This window comes from Enhydra lutris, unplaced genomic scaffold (assembly GCF_002288905.1).
Source record: "Enhydra lutris kenyoni isolate GAN:26980312 unplaced genomic scaffold, ASM228890v2 scaffoldscaffold34, whole genome shotgun sequence".
In the NCBI taxonomy this organism is placed as follows: domain Eukaryota; kingdom Metazoa; phylum Chordata; class Mammalia; order Carnivora; family Mustelidae; genus Enhydra; species Enhydra lutris.
In genome coordinates this window covers 28,279,203-28,304,222 of record NW_019154118.1, presented here as the reverse complement: position 1 = coordinate 28,304,222, position 25,020 = coordinate 28,279,203, and the positions used below count along the sequence as shown (strand labels likewise).

The following is a 25,020-nucleotide window of genomic DNA, read 5'->3' as shown; positions in this document are numbered from 1 at the left end:
ATGACGAGCCACATCTTATACTAAGTATCTGTGATGTGTCTAGTCTGAAATAGGGTGTGTGGTAAGCGTAAAGTGCATATCCCATTTTGAGCACTTAGCGTCATAAAAGGAAGATGAAGAGGTATCTCAATATTTTAAAAGATTTATTGACCCTTGAAATGACAATATTTGGATATAGATTGGCTTAAATAAAATATATTAATAAAATTAATTTCATGCATTTCTTTTTTAATTTTTTTATCTGGCTGCTACAATTTTTTAAATGGCGTATATTGCATTATCCTTCTGTTGGACAATGACACTCTAGAGCGGCAAGTGTTGGTGTAATTCCAGCTAATGGAACTGGGCTCAGATATTCAACCAGAATTCTCTCCTTCTGTCCTAAGCTCCAAAAGCCCATCCACCCTAACACCTGCAAATATCTCATTGAGCTCCGTCTCTTTAATATCCCACCACGTAGCATACAATATCGCCATGGCCCTAACACATAGTACGTCACATCAGCGTACTCTCCCTAAGAGTTAAGTACTCTGGATGGTAGCCAATATCACACAGCTCATTAACAAAGTCGTTATCATCGTATCACTTTCAACACCGTTGCCCAGAATGCAGCCTAGAAACTAACGCAGTGACCCCACAACAAAAGTCTGTGGAATGAACAAACGAATACATGTGAGTCAATGAAGCCATAAATGACACAGGACGGGTTAAGGGAGAGTTTTTAAGAATCAATGAAATGATAACGAAATAGGAGCCCGGCCCTTTTGATGGTGTCAGGATTTCATCTGAGCTGAAAAACAGATAGGAGTTGAAGCCAGGATTTTCAAGACGTTCTGAGATGGAACTACGGCAAAAGTAAGGCTCGTCTTCCTAGAGAATTCTCAAAGGCAGAGTCCAAAAGTCACCATTAAACTGTCAATACAGATTTCCTGGCCAGTGAAATGTATAAATGATTAGATAACTGAGCTCAACAAGCAGTTCAACTCTTCATCCTTCATGTCGAAAGATCTTTCATACCCTTTATCAGTTTCCCACAGGTGCTGTGACAAATCGCCCCAGACTGACCCGCTTAAAACAACACACATTTATTCTCTTAGGATTCTAGAGGGCAGGCATCTGAGGTCAGTGCCATGATCTAAAATCAAGGTGCTGACAGGGTCATGCTCCCTCTGGTTGCTCTAGGGAAGAATCCCTTGCCTGCCTCTTCTATCTTCTGCTGATTGCTGGCATTCCGTGGTGTGTGTCCACATCGCTCCAGTCTCTGCTTCTGTGGTCACTCTGTCCTCTCCTCTCTGGGTCGGAGCTCCCTCAGTCTCTCTCCTATAAGGACACTTGTGATCGCATCAGGCCCACTGGGAAAACCCAGCTGATCCCCCGCATCCCAAGATCCTCAGCTAAATCACACTGGCAAATTCTTTGCCCCAAAGCAGCATTTAGAGATGCCAGAATGAGTGCACGCAACCTTTCAGGGCCACGAGTCCACAGAAGACAGACTCTGACACGTAGCTTCCCAATCGGCCCTACGGTATTCACTAAAAGTGGTCATTTTTGTACACCACTTTGCAATCTCTATGAAAGCAGGATGGACGCAACCAAACTTCTTTATACAGCAGCGACGAGTTATTACACGTCCATGACGCCTACTGTCCGCACCGTGGGAGGGAGCTGCAGGTTTCACACTCCTGGGCTCTCACGTGCTCACCGCGCTGCCCGTGTCTCCTCAGGATCTCACGCTCTCTAGGATTCTGAGATGATGACTTCTCACTCCCGATACGATCGTCATGCTTTCGTCCCCCTGAATAACTCGTTTCTGATCAACACCTAGCAGGCAACGAGGAGTCTCCAGGGAGTTTCTGCGAGTTTCGAGTGGTGGGTTGGCTGGTTCTGTGCTCAGAGGAACCTGGTCAGCCAAGGGCTGTGCATGTGCAGATGTTGTTCAGAAGATCACGTGCGACTCATCAATGTTTCCAAATTCTACTTTCACGAATTTTAGGGATGCCTGCAAACTGGGTGTGTGAATGGCACCAAGAAATAAGAGTCCTGTAACTGATTCAGCTTCTTAAAGCATATAAAATTTACTGAGATCACATGGATGAGAGCGGTTGTATATGAACGACAGATGACCATTATTGTCCATTTTTTCCCCAATGTATTTGAAAAGTATGAAATTTCCCTAGTTTAACTCACATTCCCAAGAGAGGGAGTAAAAAAAATAGGAGGCATAAAGCTGTCTTTTCCCTACTGCCATCCAGTGGTCGAATAATTGTATTGCACATTACACAGTGGAATAGCCTGCAAATAAGCGTTAAAAAGTTAATGTGGGTTGCTAAGGGGGCCCACGGCTTTTGCTCTTGTGGTTCAGGAATATTTAGGCTAACATCTAAACACACAAAAGAGAAAATCAAGAGAGAACGACTCCCCGTTCTACAATCAAAAGTTTCTTTTCTGCTCGAATTTTAATGAATAGAATAGTGATAACCTTTGAGGGAACCGTTTCCCGACCTTTGAAGAATCCTGTGCTCAAAAGCATCTTGACTGATACCCTCCTCTCCCGAACTAAGCATGAGGAGAGACGACGCATGGTTACAATTAGGCCAACAGGATGGACTCTTCAGACACAAAGCCTAGGAAACAGAATGGCAAAACCCTTGTGCTTATTTATAGAGACGTTTTATATCTATTTTATATTTTTTATATTTATAAGTTTTAATAGAGACTGTGCCTCGGGCTTCCCTGTTCCTTCCTCAATGCGTCATCCCGAGCTCTGGGAGTGGGCAGCCCTCAGTAAACATCTGTAGAGTGAATGAGTAGCGCTCATGTTTACTGGAATGGGGTTTGGTGAAAAGCATTAATCTACAGAATTGACTCAAAACAATAGAAAGCCACAGCAGTTCTTCTCGAGGTATTTAAATAATCCTCCCAACGTGCTGTATTTAAACGAGATTCCAACTAGCTCTCACTTCATGCTTTTTAATTAACAACTCTACAAAAATCCTTCAATACCATATTTGTGTCATCAATGAACTTTTTGTTTTTATAGGAAATACGTATATTTTTTATTCCATTCAGCGGCAACTCTCTTGTTTAACCCTCAGCAAAATAACAGATGGGTTAAACGTGCGTTCTCTATAGAACCGAGATGCATTAATCTTTCTTGATGTTCTTTAGTCATCCAGATTGAACCTGGAGACTTGTTTCCTGATCCTTAATGTCTTTCTTTTGAACTTTTATTAAGTAGCAGGAGTTTCGTGCAGAAGCACTCAAATATTAATACTGGAAAGGAAAGGTATCCCCAAAGGGAGCCATTGTACTCAGTACATGTGTGGTTTTTTTCGGGGGCGGGGGGACTCTTCACACACTTCATTGCTATTAGTCCAAAGTGAACCCCCGAATGTCATGCTTATGCCTATCTAAGGCAGTAGTCTAAAAATATGTGTCATCTGGGCATTATCCACGAAGTCTGCTGGAAACATAACTCAACCCTTCACACCAATCGCTGTCCATGAGGCTAGGAGAGTTTCCCCACGTTGCAAGTTCTCCAGAAATGCCAGGTTTTATTCTCATACGCCCACAACTGTGCAATCACTTACTTGAAAAGCATAATACATTGTTGATTCCTCATGTTCACTGTGCACGTATTTCATGTACACAGTGTTTCTCCTCAAGTCTCCCTGCCTCTAGATTCCATCTGCATGGCTCTGCACATGCGCTCAAAGCCTGAAGGGTCCATCTCCGGGAACTTGACCTTGCCTGTGTCCATGCCCTTCCCTTCCCTGCTCCTCCTCTCCCATCTCCTAGCCTGTTCTAGGATATAAATAGCTCCCCCAGACAAGGAACAGGAACCTGTCATCCTCGATTCAAGTTTAAACACCCTTCTCCCGTTCCTTTACAGTCTGCTGGTGGGAGGGTCCATGTGGTTCAAAGATCAGGCATGAAAAGGAGACACTGGCTGTGGATGACTTACTGATTTCTGACCTCACGGAGCTTCTCCTGTGAGAGACAACGGAACGGAAAAAGAGGCTGTACTAAACACAGCAAGCATGCTCACATCAGAAACTGTCGGATATGTAAATAAGTAAGTACCCTTAGAGGCTTTAGGACAGAAATGTGGGCTAAATGAAGGAGCAGCCCATCTCCCTGGGGAGTGCTGGGGTCCAGAAAGGTGACAGAGTGACGCAGTCCCCCGCCCATACGCCTACACACGGTCCACGCAAACCGAGCTCTGCTGTGTCCAAAAGAACCGCAAGGGTTAATACTGCCAAGGCACTCACCACTGGATGAATAAGCTAACATTTAAAAAAAAAAGAAAAAAAACTAATTATTTCACTCTCAGGCCTCTAAATTGGAGAGTTTAGTTGAAGCCCCAGTGGGATCTCCCAGAGCAGCCCTTAAGTTCAGAGCTCAGCAAAGAGGCAGAGGCAGTAAATGTATATTTACAGGTCTTTGACACAAGGGATGCCTGCAATTTGGACAAAACTAAGATCTTCCAGAGATTATCAGTGAGAAAAGCGAGACAATAAGGCTGAGGTTGGAACCTTAAAAAAAACATACCAGTGTTTATAGGGCTGACCGATGGAGACCCAGCTGAGGAAACAAAAAATAAAGAAATAAAAGAGGCTCAATGATATAAGTATACAAAATCTAGGCCTGTGTCCAGTGTCATTATTTCCATAAAGACTCTTCTGTGTAAAACTTTTGAGTTTTTATACATACACATATACAGACATATATATACAAATATATACAAATGCATATATATACATAGATACATTCCCTCCCCCAAAATATTGCAATTGTAGTGCTTACTAGGTTTAATATATTTTTTTTTAATCTTTGAGTGCTCTTTCCATATTAACAAAATCCCTACTACATTCTAAGAGGTCTTTGCTACTTCTTTCATTATTCATAAATGTTTCAGGGATAATAACACAGAAAATACACTTTTTGAGGCTTTCTCTAAGCTTGCTCCTCTAAGGAACCTAAAACAAGTACTGTGTTAGTTCTGGCTTTACATCTATCACCATTTCAAACCTGGCACTTAGGAGCAGTTAAGGCAAAGGAGAGGCAGTGTCAAGACAAGGGCTGACCATGTTTCAAGACAAGAGCAGCCCATCACAGAGGAGGCTACAAATCATAGTGACGTCACCCAGAGCAGCTCAGGGGAGCCGTGGGAGTGACTGCAGGTCACAGTGAGTGACAAAGAGGAGAAGAGGTGGAGTCAGGGAGTCATGGTGAAACCAAAGATGTTTATATGGTGATAAATCAGGAAAGTGGTAATACAGCCTGTGTCCATTGTGGGAGGGGGCAAGGAAAACTGACCACACATGGTGGCTGAGGAGACAGAGCCAGTAAGAAGGGGATATTTAAAGATGAAAGAGTAGTAAGCTGTAGGTTTAGGTCATGGGACTGAAGGAGTCAGCAGATTCACCCACAGGAGAGAGACCCTGACCACAAACCCTCATACACGATGGACCAGAACAGAGTCTTACTTAAAAGAGCACAGCTGCCTCCCTGATCTTGACATAGTGTTAATGCCGTTACCAGGTTTAAACAGTGATTGTTGGTTAGCAACTATGCTGTTGGTTGAAGCATAAGCTGTATTCATTTAAACAAGTTAGACAATACAGACAGATATAGACAAGTATATCCATCTACCTATCCATCCATCCATCCATCCACCTACCAACCCATCCTTCCATCTATCCAACCACACATCCATCTACCTATCCATCCATCTACCTGTCCATCCATCCATCCACCTATCCATCCATCCTTCCATCTGTCCAGCCAGCCAGCCAGCCAGCCAGCCAGTCAGCCAGTCAGCCATCTACCTATCTATCCATCTATCTATCCATCTATCTATCCATCTATCTATCTATCCATACAATCATCCATCCAGGCATGAACTGATGTTAATCCAAGTTGTTCCGATCTGTCATTATGTAGCTGTTCTTGTTTTCTAGCCAAAAAAATGAGATTTTTCACTTATTCCTGTTGAATTTCATAGGATCAGCCCATCATTTCCACCAAAGAGCACAAGGATTTCCTCATCCAGCCTCAGCAAACGACAGCCTATAGGCCCACTGCCTGCTTCTGCAAATAACGCTTGATTGGAATGAACACAACCACAGCTGTTCTTTTACCTAATATCTTGGCTACTTTCATACTACAACGGCAGAGTCAAATCATTGCAACAGAGACCTGAGAGCCTGGAAGTCTAAGATATCCAGAATTTGGCCCTTTACAGAAAAAGCCTGACTCTGCAACTACTCCAACTCACTAACTATGGTTTCCAGCTAAAATACCCAAGTTTAGCAGATGGGTTTTCCATGTCTTTACTCAAGTTATTAAGAATTCTGACCCAAATATGGTCTAATCCAAAGTGCCAATAAAATCCCTCTTTATCTCCCTCTTGACAACACAAATCTATTAGTCACTACCAAAAGACTGACAATGCGTTTAGTATCATGCAGATTACAGTCATTCTGTTCCACAAAGTTGTCCTAGAAATGCCCATTTTCTGGTTGAGGTCCATATACACCTATGCTAATACCCCCGTTAGGACCCTGGTAAACCCATGAAACACATCATCTAAACTTTCCTTTATGACTCAAGGACATAATTTTATTTCATTTATTTAATTTTTTTAAAGAGAAAAAGAGAGAGAGATAGAACATTTATAAGGAGGGTGGGGAGGGGAGGGCTAGAGGGAGAGAGGGAAATTGCCCAGCAGACCTGCCAAGGGCAGAGCCAGACAAGGGGCTTGATCTCACAACCCTGAGATCATAAAACCGACAGTCAGACGCTCAACCGACTGAGCCCCCAAGGTCATGATTTTAAAAATCAGCAATGTTCCTGGGCTGTAATACAGTAATTCCCCGGAGAGTAATTCCTGTGAAGAGAGGCACCTCTTGGCCTATTCAGACTATGCAACAAAATACCAGAGACCGAGTGGGTTTTAAACAATAGAAGTTTATTTCTCATAGTTCTGGAGGCCAGGAAGTCCAAGACTGAGGCCTGGGCAGATCCTGTATCCTTTTACTGTTCCCTCACATGGCAGAAAGGGTGAGACACATCCCTGGAGTCCTTGTATAAGGGCACTGACGCCATTAATAACCTCCCAAAGGCTCCACCTCCAATGTCATCACACTGGAGCTAGAATTTCAATGAACGAATTCTGGGGGAGACAGACATTCAGTCCCTTGAAGGCTGGAACTTTTTTGGCCTTGTTCAATAGAAGCCAAAGCCAGCTATGCCTGATTAGATCTTATGACTGTTTTCCAAGGCGTGGAAATACAAAGGGGCAGAAAAACTACTAGCTGTTAGTTCTCTGTACCAACAGTGTGCATGACTCAAACCAGACGTGCTCTCTCTGCTGTGGATGTAAGAACCAGCGAAACAAGGGGGCTGGAATTACGCGGAAAGTAGAAGCAAAGCATCTTTTAGTGTCTACGGCATGAACTTGCAAACTCACTATAAACTCTGCAACGCTACGTTGGCTTTAAATGGATTTGTTACATACTTACCCGACTCAATCGGTCGCATTTTACATAGCAGAGGATACTGAATAGCTAAGGTCTGTAAAAGTGGGCCATTGCCAGGGCGCCAGGTTGGGGCGAGGGGGCTCATTTGGTTTAGAATTGGATGCTAATCCACTCGGGTCATGATCTCGGGTCAGAAGATTGAGCCCCTTGTTGGGCTCCAAGGTCAGCAGGGAGCCATCTTTTTTTTTTTTTTTTTTTTTTTTTTTTTTTTTGACAGACAGAGATCACAAGTAGGCAGAGAGACAGGCAGAGAGAGAGGCAGAGAGAGAGGAAGGGAAGCAGGCTCCCGGCCAAGCAGAGAGCCCGATGCGGGGCTCGATCCCACAACCCCGGGATCATGACCTGAGCCGAAGGCAGAGGCTTTAACCCACTGAGCCACCCAGGTGCTCCAGCAGGGAGCCATCTTAGGACTCTCTCTCTCCCTCTCCCCCCTCCCCCCGCTTATGTACTCCCTCTCTTAAATAAGTAAATAAATTAAATATTTAAAAAATGAAAGTGGGCTGGTGTTACATTGTTGATTGCCTGTCTCAGTGAAAGGCAGAACCTGTTGGGTCTGAAATGACTTGTCCCAGATTCACCCAGTGTATCATTCGGCACACCTGGTGGCTTTCACAGAGCTCCTTCGGTCCCAAGAAGGCATGCTGGCCTCCAAATTCCAGAGATCAAGAATCTGAAGATCCAAGACTCCAAATCACACCTGGTGCACTTTTTGCGGGCAAAGTGCTGCCTGTACAGCTATCATCGTAAACTCTCTGCCAAAAAAAGTGCTCAAGTAAAAAACCTAAAATCAGAAAGCATCCCTCCTCCTATCAAAGACAACTCCTATGCCTGTACCAGGGTGTTTCCAGAGACACCCCCGTCTCCCAGTTACACAAAATACCCACTAACCTGCACATGGCACACACACAAACGCACAGAGCTAATCTATTAACATTAAAGCTAATCTACTGGGCACCTGGGTGGCTCAGTGTGTTGAGCCTCTGCCTTCAGCTCAGGTCATGATCTCGGGATCCTGGGATCGAGCCCCGCATCAGGCTCTCTGCTCAACAGAGAGCCTGCTTCCCCCTCTCTCTCTGCCTGCTGCTCTGCCTACTTGTCTCTCTGTCAAATAAATAAAATCTTTAAAAAAAAAAAAAAGCTAATCTACTGATGTCAGCATACCATGGTACACAGCAGAGAAAAGATGTATTGTTATCTGCATCATCAACGCTTGTAAAAACAAGGCATACTTCATTCTTATTCTGAAAAAAAAAAAATCCTTGGAAGAAAATATTTCTTCCTGTATGTGTACTTGTGCACTCTAGTGTCTCATGGGCTTATTCCTTTATTTATGACTTATACTTGGTCCTGAAATACTGTGTGGGGAGGGAGAACTTTTTTTTTTTTTTTTTTTTTTTGCCTCAGTATCTGTCTTAGAGTCTTTCTTTTTGGCTATTATGTATTATCCCCCTGTATCCTTCTGCCCAAACCATCCTTCACATAAAAGTCAGGGTAAAAATGTTCTCTTTTAAATTGCATTAATTCTGGGTGCCTGGGTGGCTTAGTGGGTTAAGCCGCTGCCTTCGGCTCAGGTCATGATCTCAGGGTCCTGGGATCGAGTCCCACATCGGGCTCTCTGCTCAGCAGGGAGCCTGCTTCCTCCCTCTCTCTCTGCCTGCCTCTCCATCTACTTGTGATCTCTCTCTGTCAAATAAATAAATAAAATCTTAAAAAAAATAAATTGCATTAATTCTGAAATATAGAAGCATGGAATATCTTAAAATGTAGACACACCAGACAGGCTGCTTTCCCTATCTACAGAATGAGACCTCAGGTATAGGGAGCAGAATCTAGAATCTGGGGCATCCAGGGTGAGGGGACTTCTGTGATGTCCCAGGACCCTGTCACCTCACCTCTACAAAATTCGGGCTAGGAAAACCAGTCATGTCCACCATGATCCATGCTGGAAATTAAGTGGTCCTGTGTTCATGTCCCATGGGCAGTGGAGGAATAGGGAGACTGTTCCAGATCACAGCCCTGGCCTGGTTGACTTCTCAGGAACGTGGGCAATCAGTATTCAAACTAGCACAGGCCCTATCTTTCTCCAAACTAACTCCTTCAGTGGCTTCTCACCACCTTACGAATAATGGCCGGACTCCCTAACATTACTTCCCAGACCTTTGCTTAATGGACACATGACGACTGTGTTCTCATCTCCAAACCTTGGTAAGGGCTCTCTCCCACTAGCAAACTCTCCCCTCCTTCCTCACCATCCCCAACTTCTAACTCCTACTCACCCTTCATTCCCCAGTCACTCCTTCCTCCAGGAAGCCTTCCCCAATGCCTCAAATCTAGATCAGGTGCTCCTTGTGAGTTCCCATACCCCTGTGCATTTCCTCCATAAAAGCAACTGTCACACTCCACTGCGCCTTCACACTTTTCTCACTGCAAAAGAAATCCTTTTCACCTAAAAATCTTCTGATGGATTCAAATATGTGAAGCAGAAAGGCAGAGATGCGTGTGGGATAGTTCTGTTGAAGAAGGGTGCAGAATCCTGGGACTCGCCCAAATGCGTCTGAAACATGATGGTAATAAGCTGGCACGAAGTATGCATTTGTCTCTATCGTCCAGGAGGCCATAGGCTGGAAGGAGGCAGGAACCACGCATGTGGTTCATTCATAATGGGCTAGATAACTATGCATCCAGTATAGCAACTGGCAAAGGTTAGAGATAGAATAAATAATTGCATAGAGATGAGTAAGTTACAGTGGGGGCCAACAGCAGAGCTTAGGACAAAGAACCATCTGCACATTCATTGTCAACCTCTCATGTTTAGAGGCCAGCCCAGACCAAGTAAGGAACGAACTAAAAAGAGACAACCTTAAGAAAGGACAGAGAACTCAAACATGCTTGGCTTCCACCTTAAGTCATCCGACTCCTTTGTGAGGGACCAAATCATTGCCTAAAGGACTTGGCATAGATGAGCTAAGAGCAGCTACACCTGGCTCACTTAGAAGACATCCTTATTTTAATACAAGGAAGTATTTTATTAAGATGCCCAGGAAGCACCTTTTTAAGCTAATCTGATCAATTCAGCAAGGAAAGTAGAAGAGTAGTTCCAGAAGGGAGATGATATGCGTTATGACTCAGCTCTCAAGGATAGAGGCATGAATACACACACACCCTTCCAGATGCAGAATGAAGAGGTTAAGACCAGGCATGCTCAGGAGACCCGTGTGACAGCTTGCTTATCACTGGTCATCAGAGATCAATGACTGTGGGGACATTGTTCCATTGGTTGGCCATACTGTTCCAAAACAATAAAGTTTAGCTCTCATTCCCCGAAAGGGAAAATCCCATAGACAAAAATCAATGTCATTACCGTAACTCACAACCTAGTGGCATTTCCTCCTACAGAGTGTATGTCCGTCCACTTGTTTAAACTCCCATCTTGAGAAGAACCTATATTAAATATCATAAGCCACAGGAGCACGTCAAAGCCACGTTACATTTAAAATATGCCATCCCCAGGATGCTCTATGAGATGATGAAACTTTAATGCCCTTAGAGTTGAACAGAAAATATAAACCCAGAAGAACACAAGATCTGACACTAACCTGATTCTCAGCTTTCAGACGCTTTAAAGATAATTTGTTTATTGCAAATAATGCTGCAGTGGACAGAATGCATATCCTACGTGCAGGGGAGTCTTGAGAGGATAATGTAGGTCAAGGCTACTTCAAAAAAACAAATAAACCCTCATTATTTGCTTCCATTGTCCTCTTTTGTTTCCTTCCCTAAAAGATCTAATCTTTGTTATCACTGATGACACAAACCCACATTATCTAAGACACAAGCTTGACTCCTTAAAGATCTAAGACCACATTAGTAAACCTGAAGGCTTATCACTAGGTAATGATAACATAATAGACAATTCAAGTATTGGCACAGGAGGCCAAGAAGCATTAAATTCAGAATCGTTTCCCAACAGCACCAGAAAGCCACACAGAACACAACAAAAGGCCAAGAAAATGGAGACTGTGTCTGTATCCTTAACCCCCGCCCCACAGCAGGAAGTTCTGTCTGGTTCCATTTTAAAATAAGTAAGTAATACTGTCAGTTAATTGCTACCTTTACATTTCTCGATCCACACTCTGAGCAACACCAGCTCCGGCTAGTTATTACAAAATACCAACTTCACGGGCACTGAAATGGGAAGACGGGGATTCTACTATTCAAGTAAGACTTTCCCTGTGCTGGGAGGCAGATCAGGAAGGGGCATCAAAAGTAAATATGATATAAGGAAGTGTAAATATTGTGGGGTTTTTTTTGCAAATATAATGCTTTTATCCTTCTTAGTTTCCTTCTAGTATCCTAGTTTCCTCCTAGAGACAGGGACCAAATTCACCCACCATTGGCTCGCCTTGAGCCCTTCTGCAGGTGCTGGGAAGGGGTCTGTAAATACCCCTTTACAATAGGAATATATTGTGATAGAGAGTTCTGGAAGGCCAGGAGACAGCAGCAGAGTAGTCCCTCATACTGGGTAAGGAGATTATCATCTATCCACTCCAATACTTTCGTATGGTTTCTAGGCACTCCAGCTACTGGGAGCTCTCAGGTAAAGAGAGAATAAAAACAAGTTTTTCGTGTGTCAGGCTGGACAGGATCCAGCACATCCCATGCCCATGACAGGATGCCTGTCCTGTGAGTCCTTATCTCGACTCAAGCATTAGGTGGCAGCTAACAGGGTCTGCGGGAACAAATTGATGGCAGTTAACTGTGAATAAAGATAGTTCCATCATTAAATACTGGTTCCTAAAACCCCATCCAAGGGTCATGGCTAATTTTTTATTGTGACTTCCTACCACTTGTAACTGGAGGGCCTGATCTTCTAAGGACTCTAAGTTAATGTTTGGAAACTTTTATCTTCTAAATTTCCCCTTACTACAGTCTATGCCTATGTCCTCTCCAGGCTTATACCCTGTCTTAACCTGATAGTCGAAAGAACTAGACTATTGTCTTCCTTAAGAAAGGAACTTTGGGGGAACCAGTTAAAAATGTATGGAATCAGAACAAGGGTTTTAATTTAATACACTAGTACTTTCTTTCAACAACCCAACTGTTGTGATTAAGATTTTCCAGATGATGTCTAGACTTTCCCAAAGACCCTTTATTCTTACTCTCTCAGCAAAACCCTATGGCAGTGTTTCTCAATTTTTTTTTTCTTTATCATCAATCCTCCCTTCAAGAGCCTGTTTAGACTTTTTTTCTAATCATGCCCCCTCCCTATGAGATGTTCACACTGCAGATACAGTCTACCTCTTTAAATATATTGGCCCTTTGGAGGATCACAAACCATTGTAGTACTTAAGATTTTTTTCACCCTCTAAGATCTGATTTTGCTACTTTGGGGCAATTTTGTCTCTCTTTAAGAATGCGTGCTCTGTAACACTTAAGAATAAGATGCCTTTTGAAAATTCCCCAAATGAACAACCCATTATGAGTATTAATTTTTTTTCCATTTCTGTACATGACAATTCTTTCTTTATCTAACCTTTCCCCACTCCTAGTTTTGTTTGCAAAATCAGAGTGACATTGAGGAAATTGTTGTCATCCAAATTAATTAAAATGTGTGTGCATATGTGTGCTATTAGTAACTGCAAAACAGCTTTAACTAAAATATGAATAATTCAGTCCAGGGTGGTTTTCAAAATTCTGATAAAATAAAGCTTTTATCATATAGACTAGATAGATGCACAGAGTTTTAACAATGAAAACTAAAAGGAGAGCATTCTTTTAAAAAAAAACATGAGCTGCATGACTTGGTTTTAGTTGGAATCTTGGGTTACCAGGCAATGGTTACATACTTTTTGCTTTCCGTCCTTGACATCTTGTAACTGATACTCGGGAGTTGAGGATTACAAAATTATGGCTATGAAGTCATGCAAGTTATACATGGCATTTTATTCTACACAGCTAAGAGGGCATACAGAGTGCAAACGTTAACAAATCTAAAAACTCGACTAGAAGATCGTCCCTGGTGGAAACATTAATGAGGAAAGCAAAACTATAAAATTTTGGTCTTGAGCCTGAAACTTTTTTTAAGTTTTAGTAAGAAAATTCTGTGCTTTAACTAAGACGGAGGGCAAGCCACTGCTGGAATATTTTACATAAAAACACTGTGATAAAATAATTCTGGAAACATAGGGACATCTTTTGGCCTGGAAGTGACCCTGAGGCTTCCCTGTGCCCTCTCCACACACCTACCCCACCTCCTAGGACCTGAGCATGCTGAAATTCATAGCGTACTTGTCATCACAAAATATAGTAGGCTTTTATTATTGTTTCAAAGTTCAAAAGCCTTGTAGTAAAGTCTAAATTAAGGTCACACCAAGAGAGAAACTGATAAGGGAATAAGATGGCTACTATGAATATACGAGAAGACATATTTTGCCAACTCAGTGAAGCCATTCAGAACAGCGGTGAGCTCTTTGGGGGATATGTTAGAACCCTCAGCAGGCAGATGGAAAGAAGATAGTATCAATGAAGGAAAAAAAACAAAAACCTATGGGTCACTTCAGGTAGATGCTAGAAACAGCTTCAAATTACCGGCAAAGTTGTAGTTGAGAATAAAAGAATAAATCAAGTTCGGACCTTGGTGGAAGCCCAGAAACGAAATAAGCTCAATTCAAGTCTCTGGGACCCACTGACCCAGGTGTCCTCTAGAGCAAAGGAAAACAAACAAGCCTGCCTGGGACCTTGCTGAGGTTAACGGACTAAACAGCCCTGCTCCTTGCAACAGTTGGAAAGCCTCCGTGCCGGGAAACTAACGGCAGGAGCCGGATTCCCCTGTGGTACTGAAGAGACCCCGGCTGTCCCAGTCTCCCAGACTCAGCTTCTGAGCCCCAGCTGCACCCTCGTGGGAAATGCCCTTTGGGGACTAAAGAGGGAACGCTGCATTCCTCCATCTCCCCCAAATAAATAAGATACAAATTCTCTGTTCCAGATACGGCTGCAGGACTGAAGGACACCATTCCCTGTCCTCCTACTGATACAATAAAAATAAAATAGGCCATCCAGAAAGAGCCACCCCTGAGTCCCCCCGAGGGGCGGCGCGGGCTGCAACTTCCTGCAGCTCCGGGACCCTGGGTCAGTGACTACAGCGCAGGAAGGGGTGTTCCGGGGAGCAGCAAAGGAGCCGCCAGATCTTTGTGGTCCCCCCGCCGCCGGCCCGCGTCCCGCAGCCCCCAGGCCCACTCCGGAATGCGGGCAGGCACGAGACACCCCCCCGCCCCGCCCCGCCGCCGCGCCGCCTTCAGCAGGCTTCGGAGGAAGAAGTTTCTAAAAAGAAGTAACGGTGACGACGACGACAACAACAACAACAACGGGATTTCTTTTCAAAAACTACAGAAAATGAAATGTGAATCTCTCACCATCTCGCCTGAGGTTGGCGTTGCGCAGAGCTTTGATGGATGCGCTCTGCGGGGCTGCAGACGCGTCCCGATAGCTGCAAAAGTTGGCGCAGACCAGAGTGTAGACGAGGCCGAGCGGGCGCATTGGGAGCCGCGAGCCGGGGACCGCGTGGCCGCAGGAGAAAGCCGGGGCCGCCGGGCCGGACGCCGCGCTGTCGCCGCCTGCGCTCCCGCGCGAGGGCCGGGCCGCGGAGCTAGTGGCCGCGCGGGGCGCGCACTTCCTGCATGCCCAACTTTCGGAGCGCGTGTGGGCGCCGCACTTCCTTGTGCAGCCGCAGGCCGACGGACGGTGGCCGGACCCACAACAGGTTGACGCTGGTCCGCCCCCTCCGGCGGCCGGCGGCGGCGGCAGCACAGGCGGCGGGGGCGGCGTCCCGGGCGGGCGGGCGCCCGAGCGCGCAGGGCGGCCGCGTCCTCCGCCGGCCCCGCGGCCCCCGAGCCCGGAGGCGCGCGCTGCGCCCCGCCCCCGGCAGGCCCCGGTGCGGTGCTGGGAGGGGGGACCTGGCTCTCCCTACCTGCCGGGGGTCAGCCCGGGTGGGTCCGCCCGCCCGAGTGCCGGGACATCGGGAGCCAGGGGGCTGGGAGGAGGGGCAGGGGTTCAAGTCCCAGCCCTGCTCCCCGGGTGGCCGGCTAGTTCCTGCCCAGGAGGCAGAACTCATGCCCTGGTGCTGGGGGCGTTGGGGATGAGGCCTGGAGTTGGGCCAGAATCAGATTCTGCTTACTCAGGGTGTCACTCGGTGAGAAAGTGGGATACCGCAAGGTAGAGGAGCTTGGCTGAGTTTCCTGTGAGCTCCGGGCTCCGGCGTGAACTTAGCTGAGTCAAGGTGATTCACCCAGGGTGGGAGGGGAACAGAGATGCTCCGTATCTCATGGGGCTCTAGCTGTGATGGCCCCACGTGGGGAAGGGTATCAGAAATGGTTAGGGGTGCCCTTGAATGCCCACCCCCACCCCCTGCACAAGAGAAGCGGCTAAAGGTCAGGGTGGGGTCGAGCTGGGGCACCCTGGCAAGGTGATGTTATGAGAACATCGCATTCTTTTTCTTCATGGTCCACAGCAAGAGGCAGGGAGCATCAGGCCTTTGGGCCTCCCTCTTCTCAGGATCTGGGAGCTCAGAGGTCCAGAGGAACGGACTCTGGATTCTAGGAGTTTTGGCCTCACGCCTCTATCTCCCCAGCGGAAGGAACTACATTCGGAACAGGAGGGTCTGGGCCGGGCACCTTACTAGCCTTGTCACCTTGGGCAAACCACAGGACCTCTTGAGCCCCAGTGTCTCTACTTAGAAAAGAAGGGTAGCGATTTTTAGTCTGTATGGTTGTGGCGAGAATTATGTGAAATAATTTTAGTATTTAGCTTTGTAGCTGAATTAAAATCCAAATTTACATAATTTCTCAGCTGCTCACTGATGAGACCTAGAAGAGACATTTACTAGTCTCTTTTATGCCTTCCAGCCCCTGAAGGAATGGGGTATGAGAAGTCAGCGATACCCAGATAAACAGAGCCAGGAGCAGCTGAGAAGGGAAGGGAGTTCAGGAAAAGAGACACTTGACAATTACTTAGTCCAACACAGACTAGGATTCCCGGTGTTCCTTCCATATATGCAAAGATTCATGTGGTTCATCTCCTGGCCTTTTGTCTAGAACAGTGTTTCACAAACTGCAGGTTTGTGGGCGGTGAGGTCAATTTCAAGAACAACATGATGACTTTTTTTCTATTAAGACTTCATTTTTTCAGCGAACTTTTAGGTTCACAGCAAAACTGAATGGAAACTACAAAGTTGTCCTCTATACACTTTGCCCAGACACAGGGGTAGCCTCTGCCATTATCAACAGGGCCAAATACAGTGGTGTATTGGTTACAACTTGTGATCATACATTGACACATTGTAATCACTCAAAGCTTACAGTATGGTACACAGTTGATTACATAGGGCTCATATGAAGGCTACATTAAGGTTCATTCTTGGTGTTGTACATTCTGTGGCTTTGGACAAATATATGATGACATGTAACTTATCCGTAGGGTGTTGCATGGACTGCTTTCACTGCTCTAAAAATCCTCTGTTCTTCAGCATTATTTTTTCCATAAATTGAATAGACTACAATAACTTTGAGATTTAATTATCAGAGTTCATGGCAGAAAATAACATTGTTTTATGAATATTTTGGTTCAAATACACACCCATAAGAATATAAAAGGCATTTCTATGGGGCATGATCAAAAAAGCTTGAAAATCACCAGAAAGAAGGCTGATCACATTGTCTCAAAATATAATCAGTCCCTTTAAGAGGCACCAAGGAGAGACATAAAATTTGGGTTTTCAGTCAATCATTTACTCATTTAACAAGTATTAATAAAGCAATAGATTTTCCCTTTGCCATGCCCTAGTCTAAAACTCCAGGGAATAAAATACTGATCATGAGAGATAAGGTCTCTTAATCCATTGAATCTTACTTTCTAATGGAAGAAAGTGATCCTAAACAAGTAGAGATAGATGGATAGATAGATAATATCTATGTAGATAGATATTAATAAGAGAAAAGCATGAGAGACAGATCAGATAGGACTGGGACTAATTAAAGTATGTTATGCCATTTTTAAAAAGTGGTTGAAAATGCTCATTACATTTCAGACCTAGCCTCTGAAATGAGAATATAGAAACAATGAAAAAATGTGCAAATGGCTTATGTTGTAAAAGTATTAAATGCTAAAGAGGATAATTTATCACAATATATAATATACTGAATTTAAAGTATTCAAAGTCATGTTGTCCGACATACTAATACTATGAGCTGTGTAAAGACCTTGTAATTCATAATGTCAAATATTTTAGCTGAGAGCAGTAAAGGATGTTGCACGGAACCTGCATTTTCTTGACCTTTAACGTAGGTAAATACCCCAAACCAATGATAAAACCAAAAAACTAGGGAGCCGTGCCTAATCAACTCTTCTGAATCTGGTTTTCAGTATTACCTAATAATTAATTCTTACAAATGAGGTTGATTACACCAACAAATGTATCATTTTACACCGAATAGGCACTTAAGAAAGATATACTGAGAGACTAAGGAAGGTCTGCTATCAAGATTAAAGATAAGATGATTCAATTTTCTTTTTACCTGTATCTTAAACTAATTTAGCAAAACACTGAATTTGACGCTGTGTTTTTAAATGCTGATAGGCCAGTTGGAGGAACATGAGCCAAGACAAGGAAACCAGATGTATAAATATTTATTACTGTTCAGAATAAGATAAGTCAACTATTCTATATTTAGACATTGTTCAATGACATTCATACAACTGTAAAAGATACTTCTACTGTTTAGAAAACATTCTTAAATATGAGAGCAATTTATAAAAGGTCTGTTGCAAAGTGGTATTTATCCCAAACACATATATTCTAGCAGTAATGATTTGCTAAAAGGATAGGTTAGGAAGTGACACTATTTTTTATCATATACTCTTTCCCTTACATAAATAGAGCACAAGAATGGTGTTTTCCACTACATTTTCAAATATGCTTGGCTTCTTTCAGGAATTCATAAAAGCCATAGTGGAAAAGGAATGAAAAGGGGCGTGTCTCGTTTGTGCATGTGGCTCATAGCGGGTACTTTTTTTTTTTTTTTTAACTTTTTTTTTTTCCCCCCTAAACGTCTACCAGCCTTTAACTTATAACTCAGTGCAGGACCTTTCTCTTGACTATGGTAATCATGTTATGAAGTCTGCTCTCTGCCAAGAGGACACCGCTGGGTTAGTCATGCTCCACTCACTGATCTCAGAAAGAAACAGAACACTCTGACATAAATCCTAATTTTTGCTCTCCAGATAGACTACTGATCTTGGGCAGTACTGAGCTTCTTCTACGGGCCGTAGATCTGTTCCTGTAAAAGGGGAGTGTTACACTAGATGGCCTCCAAGATTTCTTTTTGGAAATCTATTTTGTTTAGTTTGTTAAACCCCGTTCTCTCTCCCTCTAAAACCACAGTCTACACATATGTAACTTTATCAAGTTCAAATGCACTTAAGTGGTTTTTAGAAATTGTAAGTATATACAAGAATGCAACATAGAAGAAAGTTTTCTACAAACTTGAATGAGCTGGCATTCGGAATTTCGGTAACACATATATACGGTAGTTCCCCCTGCTTATCTGTGGTTTCCCCGTCAGCCGTTTCAATTCCCAGCGGTCACCTGAGGTCCAGAGACTCTGAGCTCGTCCTTCTGACGAATCTGTCAAAGGTCAATAGTAGCCTAGCTCTACGTCACTGCGCCCGCGCCGCGCGACGTTCTGCCCTCACCTCCGGTCAGTCCGCGTGCGGACGCCGTGTGGTCGCCTGTGCTCCCGAGGCGGGTGAGGCCAGTGGGATGGTTTGAAAGAGACAGAGAGAGAGACCACGTTCCCATAACTTTTATTACTATCTCCTGTTATCGTAGTTCTGTGTTATTATTGTCGCTGTTAATCTCTCGTTGTGCCTCCTTGGTAACTGAACTTTATGGTAGGTCCGTACGTATAGGAAGAAACAGTATTTATAGGGTTCGGTACTGTCTGGGGTCTTGGAACATATCCCTTGTGGATAACGGGGTGGGGGGCACTGGGCACTGCTGTGACAAACTGATTCAGAGGTTGGCCTATCATCCACTACTAATAGTTCCTTTTGTTTTCAAAGTTGTGTTTTCTTTAGAGACGTCAGTGATGCTAGTGTAGGAAAATGGAGAGGGCGGGAGCATGGGTTCGTGGCGGGAATAACTGAGGGGGTTAAAGACAGTTGATTGAAATTGTGACAGATTCGGAAAAGAGACGGACTCTGGTGCTTTAAGACAGTTAGCAAAACGATTTTGACCTATGATTTGGCTCAGAAAGACTGGATTAAACTCAGTTGATTTTTGTAATTGAATAAAAGATAATGTTTGAATAGTTGGTGCCAAAAACTGAAATTAAATATTCACAAGATGACAAACCATGGTAAATTTTCTAAATAGTTCCAAATGATTCAAAAGACCTAGATTACCAACATGGTTACAGAATATTTTATATCAAGTAGGTGCAAAATATGCCATTAAATTATGTTGAGTCATTGACAAGAAGCACATCATTCTTTTAACCCATTCAATGACTGTCTTTTAACAATTAAATTTTCCTTTTGTTACATTCTGTCATATTTTTAACGGATTCATTTACTACATGTGTCATCTCTATCCTTTTATCTCCATTATTATTAACAGTAAAATAATGTAGAAAGACTTTTAGGCAGCTTTTCTTAAAAGTATCACATTCTCTGTGTTTAAGAAGGGAGGAAATGACTGAAATTATGGCTCTTAGGAGGACTGAAACTCACTGATTTAATTTCTTTCAAAATAGCACTAATTTATTCCTCTTTTCAATTGTTGGTGAGGGGGCCCATGCTCTGAGCATGGTCCTTCCTCAAGAGGCGATGGCTCCGAGTTTCTTCTTGTTAAGGACTTTTCTTTAAAATTATAATTGCAATGGCCACTACTAAATGCATAGCAGAAAAATACAACTGTTAGGTCTATTTGATTAACGCAAATGCAAACCGATTTCTATTTCCTGGGTCCTAACTTGGAAAAAATTATTGTACACGTGTGGTTATACAAACCTAAGCCCAGGTGTATGCAAGTTTTGGCCCACTCTTTCCTCTGTACTATGTAATGCATAGATGCAATCACTCCGTACTGTCTGGATTCCTCTCCAGCAATGTCAGATTATCTGACATGTAAATATGAGAGCTAACGTGCTGACGTATTTTGAGCACGAACTCCCAGATTTGATCTTTAAGAACTGGTTGTGGTGAGACCTCAGCTTGACTTTTTGACTACTAACAGATCCAGTCACTCAGTCAGGGAGTCTGTCCTGTCAACCTTTAGTTTTCTTTTACTCCCTAGAATAAACCGGTGATTCACCTTAATAGAATGAGTCATTGAGTTATATGTCTCTGATGGAAAAGAATCCCTGTATCTGTAATATTTCTTCAGCTTAGTTATATGTTTTATTTCCATTTATCCATTCTCGAGCTGCATTATCTAAATTTAAGGTTTCAAAGATGAATATGTTGCAGATACTGCAGAACTCCTTCCTTAATTGATCTGGGACGTCTGCCAGCCTCCTTTAAAATGCTGCACTTTTATTTTTATAAGATGGGCTTATATCCAGTGAACTGTCACAAGTTCTCATTTCTTGAGCAAGAAATTGGTATTCAGTTCCCTTTCCTTGAGTGAGGATTTTAATTCAATCAAGAAAATATTTCCCTATATTTATGTCCCTTGGAATTCCATATTACACATTTATTCTTTTTCATGGGGCCCATTTTGAATTTATTAATGACAGTAGTTAAAACTTGAGTATTTAACCCTTAGTAATGATCAGATTCTTTATTCTCAGCCAACTAAGTTCACCATTTGGATGTGTAATTCTCCATCATGGAGTGCCTTTTGAGGGTTTGAGACTGAGGCCATCTTTCGTGTTCTAAAATCTTGGTTATCTTCCTGACTTTCCCCCTTACATCTTTTCTACCAAAGAAAAGAGAAAAACGGCACCATGGAAGAGAAGAAAGTATTGAAAGTTCTGCAAAAAAATGTATAATAAAGTTTATTTATTTATTTATTTTTTTAAATTTTGAGAGAGAGAGAGTGCGTGAGTGGGGCAAGGGGCAGAGGGAGAGAGAATTTCAAGCAGACTCCTCGCTGAGCATGGAGCCCAGCATGGGGCCTTGATCCCAGGACCCTGAGATCCTGACCTGAGCCAAAATCATGATTCAGAAGCTTAACCGATTGAGCTACCCAGGCACCCCACAGTTTACTTTTAATAAGCTGACATAGAAATAAATCACATCGTTAGACTCTGACCCTGATTTTTCTCTTAGATTTTTTTTTTCTTTTGAGGCCATAAAGAATCTGTTTCCCCAGTGAAGATGGGGAGACTCTCTCATTTGAAAATTTTAGACTGCTGCCAAGTTGGAGACTGTTTGACAAGAGGTAGCCACTGTCTGCCAGTGTCTTCAACATAATTTTACAAATTTTTTTTCAGTATTTTCTTCTGATTAAGTAATTAAAGAATCCTGAAGTATAATCTAATGCGGCATCTTTGCAAGGTCGTGGCATGTTTTCATGATTATATTTTTAGTGTTGGAGCCTAGGCTGCTCTCAAAGCTATGAAAAGGCATCACTCATTCAAGCTGTTGGTTGTCCATTTCTGTTTTCGAGTTGGCAGGGCTGAACCTCCAAACCTCTGAGGAAGGTTTGAAGGAATCACAACCTTGTTGACTCAATGTAGACAACCCATGAGGTGCCATCTCATGAATGGGCTGGACGAAGTGGAACACAATGAAAGCTTGACGGAGAAAGGATGTGGGAGACCATAGGGAAGAAGCAGGTTGTTTCAAGGGAACAAAGGCAAAAAAAAAAAAAAAAAAAAAAATCTGTCTAATTTAAACTTCTAACTTCAATGGCTTGACTGGGAACCATGTATGGATGTAGAGAAACTAACATGCACACTGATGAGGCCACAAGAGCAGTAGAGTCTATCTGCAGGGACCCTGTCCTAATGATTGTGAAGTGAGAAGCAGGAGAGTGGGAGTGGAGGGAGAGCTGGGTAGGGGTGAGGGGTGCAGAGAGACACAGAGATCAACTGCATGTACTTGAAGACCTATTAATATGTGGAAGAGTTAATAAAACATTCCTGCTGTAAAAAGCATGTAGAACTAGGGACATTCCAATTAATATGCCATTTTAAAAACACAAAAAATCCCCCTAATTTGACCTGTTTAAAAATAGAATGAGTTGTATCTTAGGACAGAAGTTGTTGTTTAAATTACTAAAAACATTATCGCGGGGACTGTGTTGACAACAGGAGCATTAAAAATGAAGGTACTTCATTATGAAGTTTTGAAAGGCCTTAAAAGTTTTCTCCCCACCTGTAGGATATTACACTTTTATGGTTATATCTCCCCCAAGATTATTTAGTTTTTGAACAATAACCCTATTATATGCAGCACAGCTGGGAATTTTTAATAGTTCTATTTCAGGTCATTTTAAAATATTTTCAGTTATTAGGAGTGTTGTCTAGACCCCCCATGAAGCCCAGCTCCATTCTTAATATGGTCCTAAGGCACAGGCAGGACGGTATTACTTTGAGAATAGAAAATACGCAAATTGATTGTCTCAATCTGATGAGCATCTTGACGAGTGTGATGACCACAAATATATTTTTCCCTAATGCATTGAAGTTGATGTAATTGTGTTTTCTAGAACAATAGTAATTTTACCAAGCTTGGAACATTGTTGAATTCACTCTTGAAGCCAAACATAACTGCAGAAAATATGAAAACATTAAGGCCAATAAAATCTGGTATAACTTATTTTTCACGTGGTTTTGAAAATAACTTATTCAGCAACTTGAAGAAATTATAATAAAACTGAAGGGCAGTCTCAGAACAGCCAAGCTAGGTCTTCCAAAGATCATTCTAGAAAGTCTGTGTACTTCACTCTGGGAAAACTTGAGGCCCTACTACAGAGCTGGCTTGGTCCTACTTTGTGCATAATTTCAAACATTTTTTTAAAGATTTTATTTAGTCGTTTATTGTTTATTTATTGTTATTGTTTGAGACAGAGAGAGCATGGGCAGGGATGAGGGGCAGAAGGAGAGGGACAAGAAGACTCCCCACTGAGCAAGGAGCCCGACACGAGGCTCAGTCCCAGGACCCTGGGGTCATGACCTAAGCTGAAGGCAGATGCTTAGCTGACTAAGCCACCCAGGCGCCCCTGTAAGTAATTTTAGTTGGATCAAATCTGAGGTTTCTCTATCAAGTATCAGACTGGAGGGTGGAACTGCAAGAATAATATGGTACAATCGAGAATGAGAGACGATTTCTAAACAATGTACAAAAAGAAGAATGTAAAATTCAGTACGGAGTCCTTTCTTCATTTACTATGTTTGCCAACATCTGATACAGCTCTCTGGAGCTCATAAAAATCAATGGGATGTTCCATTAATTGAAAAATATAATAATGGTGGTTAGTTACCATAAATACGTATAAATTCCATTGGCTATATTCTTTTTAAGCTGGTAAGCTTTTACATTACCAATATAATGGAAATTTATTTTTAAAAATCAGATATTAATATTATAACATATAGGTACGTGTATACAAGTTAACTCCACTTTAAACCAAAGCAGTGATTGGTTAGCATTTGTAAAAACAATCTTTGTCAGAAATCAGCATTGCAGAATTTGAATGCTTAGTGCCTACATATCTTTATCCACATAAACATGAAGATTTTGTTAATTTGTATAAGCAATATTAGAAATGATTTTTCATTAGTAAAGTGAGTAGTGTCCCATGGTTGGGTTTGTTAGGAAATACTGGTGAGACTCTCTTCTTGAATGAATGAGGTGTAAGAATTCAGCAAGGTTAGCAGCTGAATGTCTTTGGTGCACAGCACGGTCTTGACCAGACCCCACTGGACATACATCCTCCTGCTTTACAGAATTCCTTGTCTCCTGACCTAGTTACAAGGCCTGCTAGTTCTGCACCCACCATACCACAGTGTTCACCTCAGAGTAAGTCTGCCATGCAAGGTTGGAGTATCTGAGCAGAATTAGACTGTCCCCAGAGCAGCTTTAAGAACTGGCCGTTGGCTTTATACTTGTTTACTAAGAGCATTTATCTGTTTGGCAGGTAGGCTTCTATTGTGATGTAACTGTTGGGACAGTTGTGGGGGAAAGAACATGTAGCCTCCATCCACTCTAGCTGCCAGAGATGGTTCATATTTTCCCAAAAGCCTAGGATTTGCCTCACGTCCATATTAGGTCAGTTTACAAAACAAACATATGTTACAGAATTATGTAACCACACTGTACAATAGAAGGCAAACAATTTTGTGCCTAAATATGATTCTCTCACCTAAGATTTATATCATGGCTATCTCATTCTTTGATAATACTGGATAAATATGGAGTTATCTGTATTAAAATCACATGCAAGCCCAGAGTTTTAGTCATTTAGAATGCCACA

The 25,020-nt window shown here is 42.8% G+C and overlaps 1 protein-coding gene across 2 annotated transcripts in view; it reads right to left on the bottom strand.

The window, feature by feature from the left end:
- Nucleotides 1-15,111, bottom strand: part of LOC111153783 (platelet derived growth factor D) — a 223,475-nt gene extending 208,364 nt beyond the window's left edge. For both annotated transcript variants that reach the window (XM_022513020.1, XM_022513021.1), the window contains exon 1: nucleotides 14,957-15,111. In XM_022513020.1, the coding sequence (XP_022368728.1) occupies nucleotides 14,957-15,080 (124 nt within the window). In that variant the 5' untranslated portion in view covers nucleotides 15,081-15,111. The remainder of the gene's footprint in view (nucleotides 1-14,956) is intronic.
- Between the last annotated feature and the right edge of the window lie 9,909 nt (nucleotides 15,112-25,020).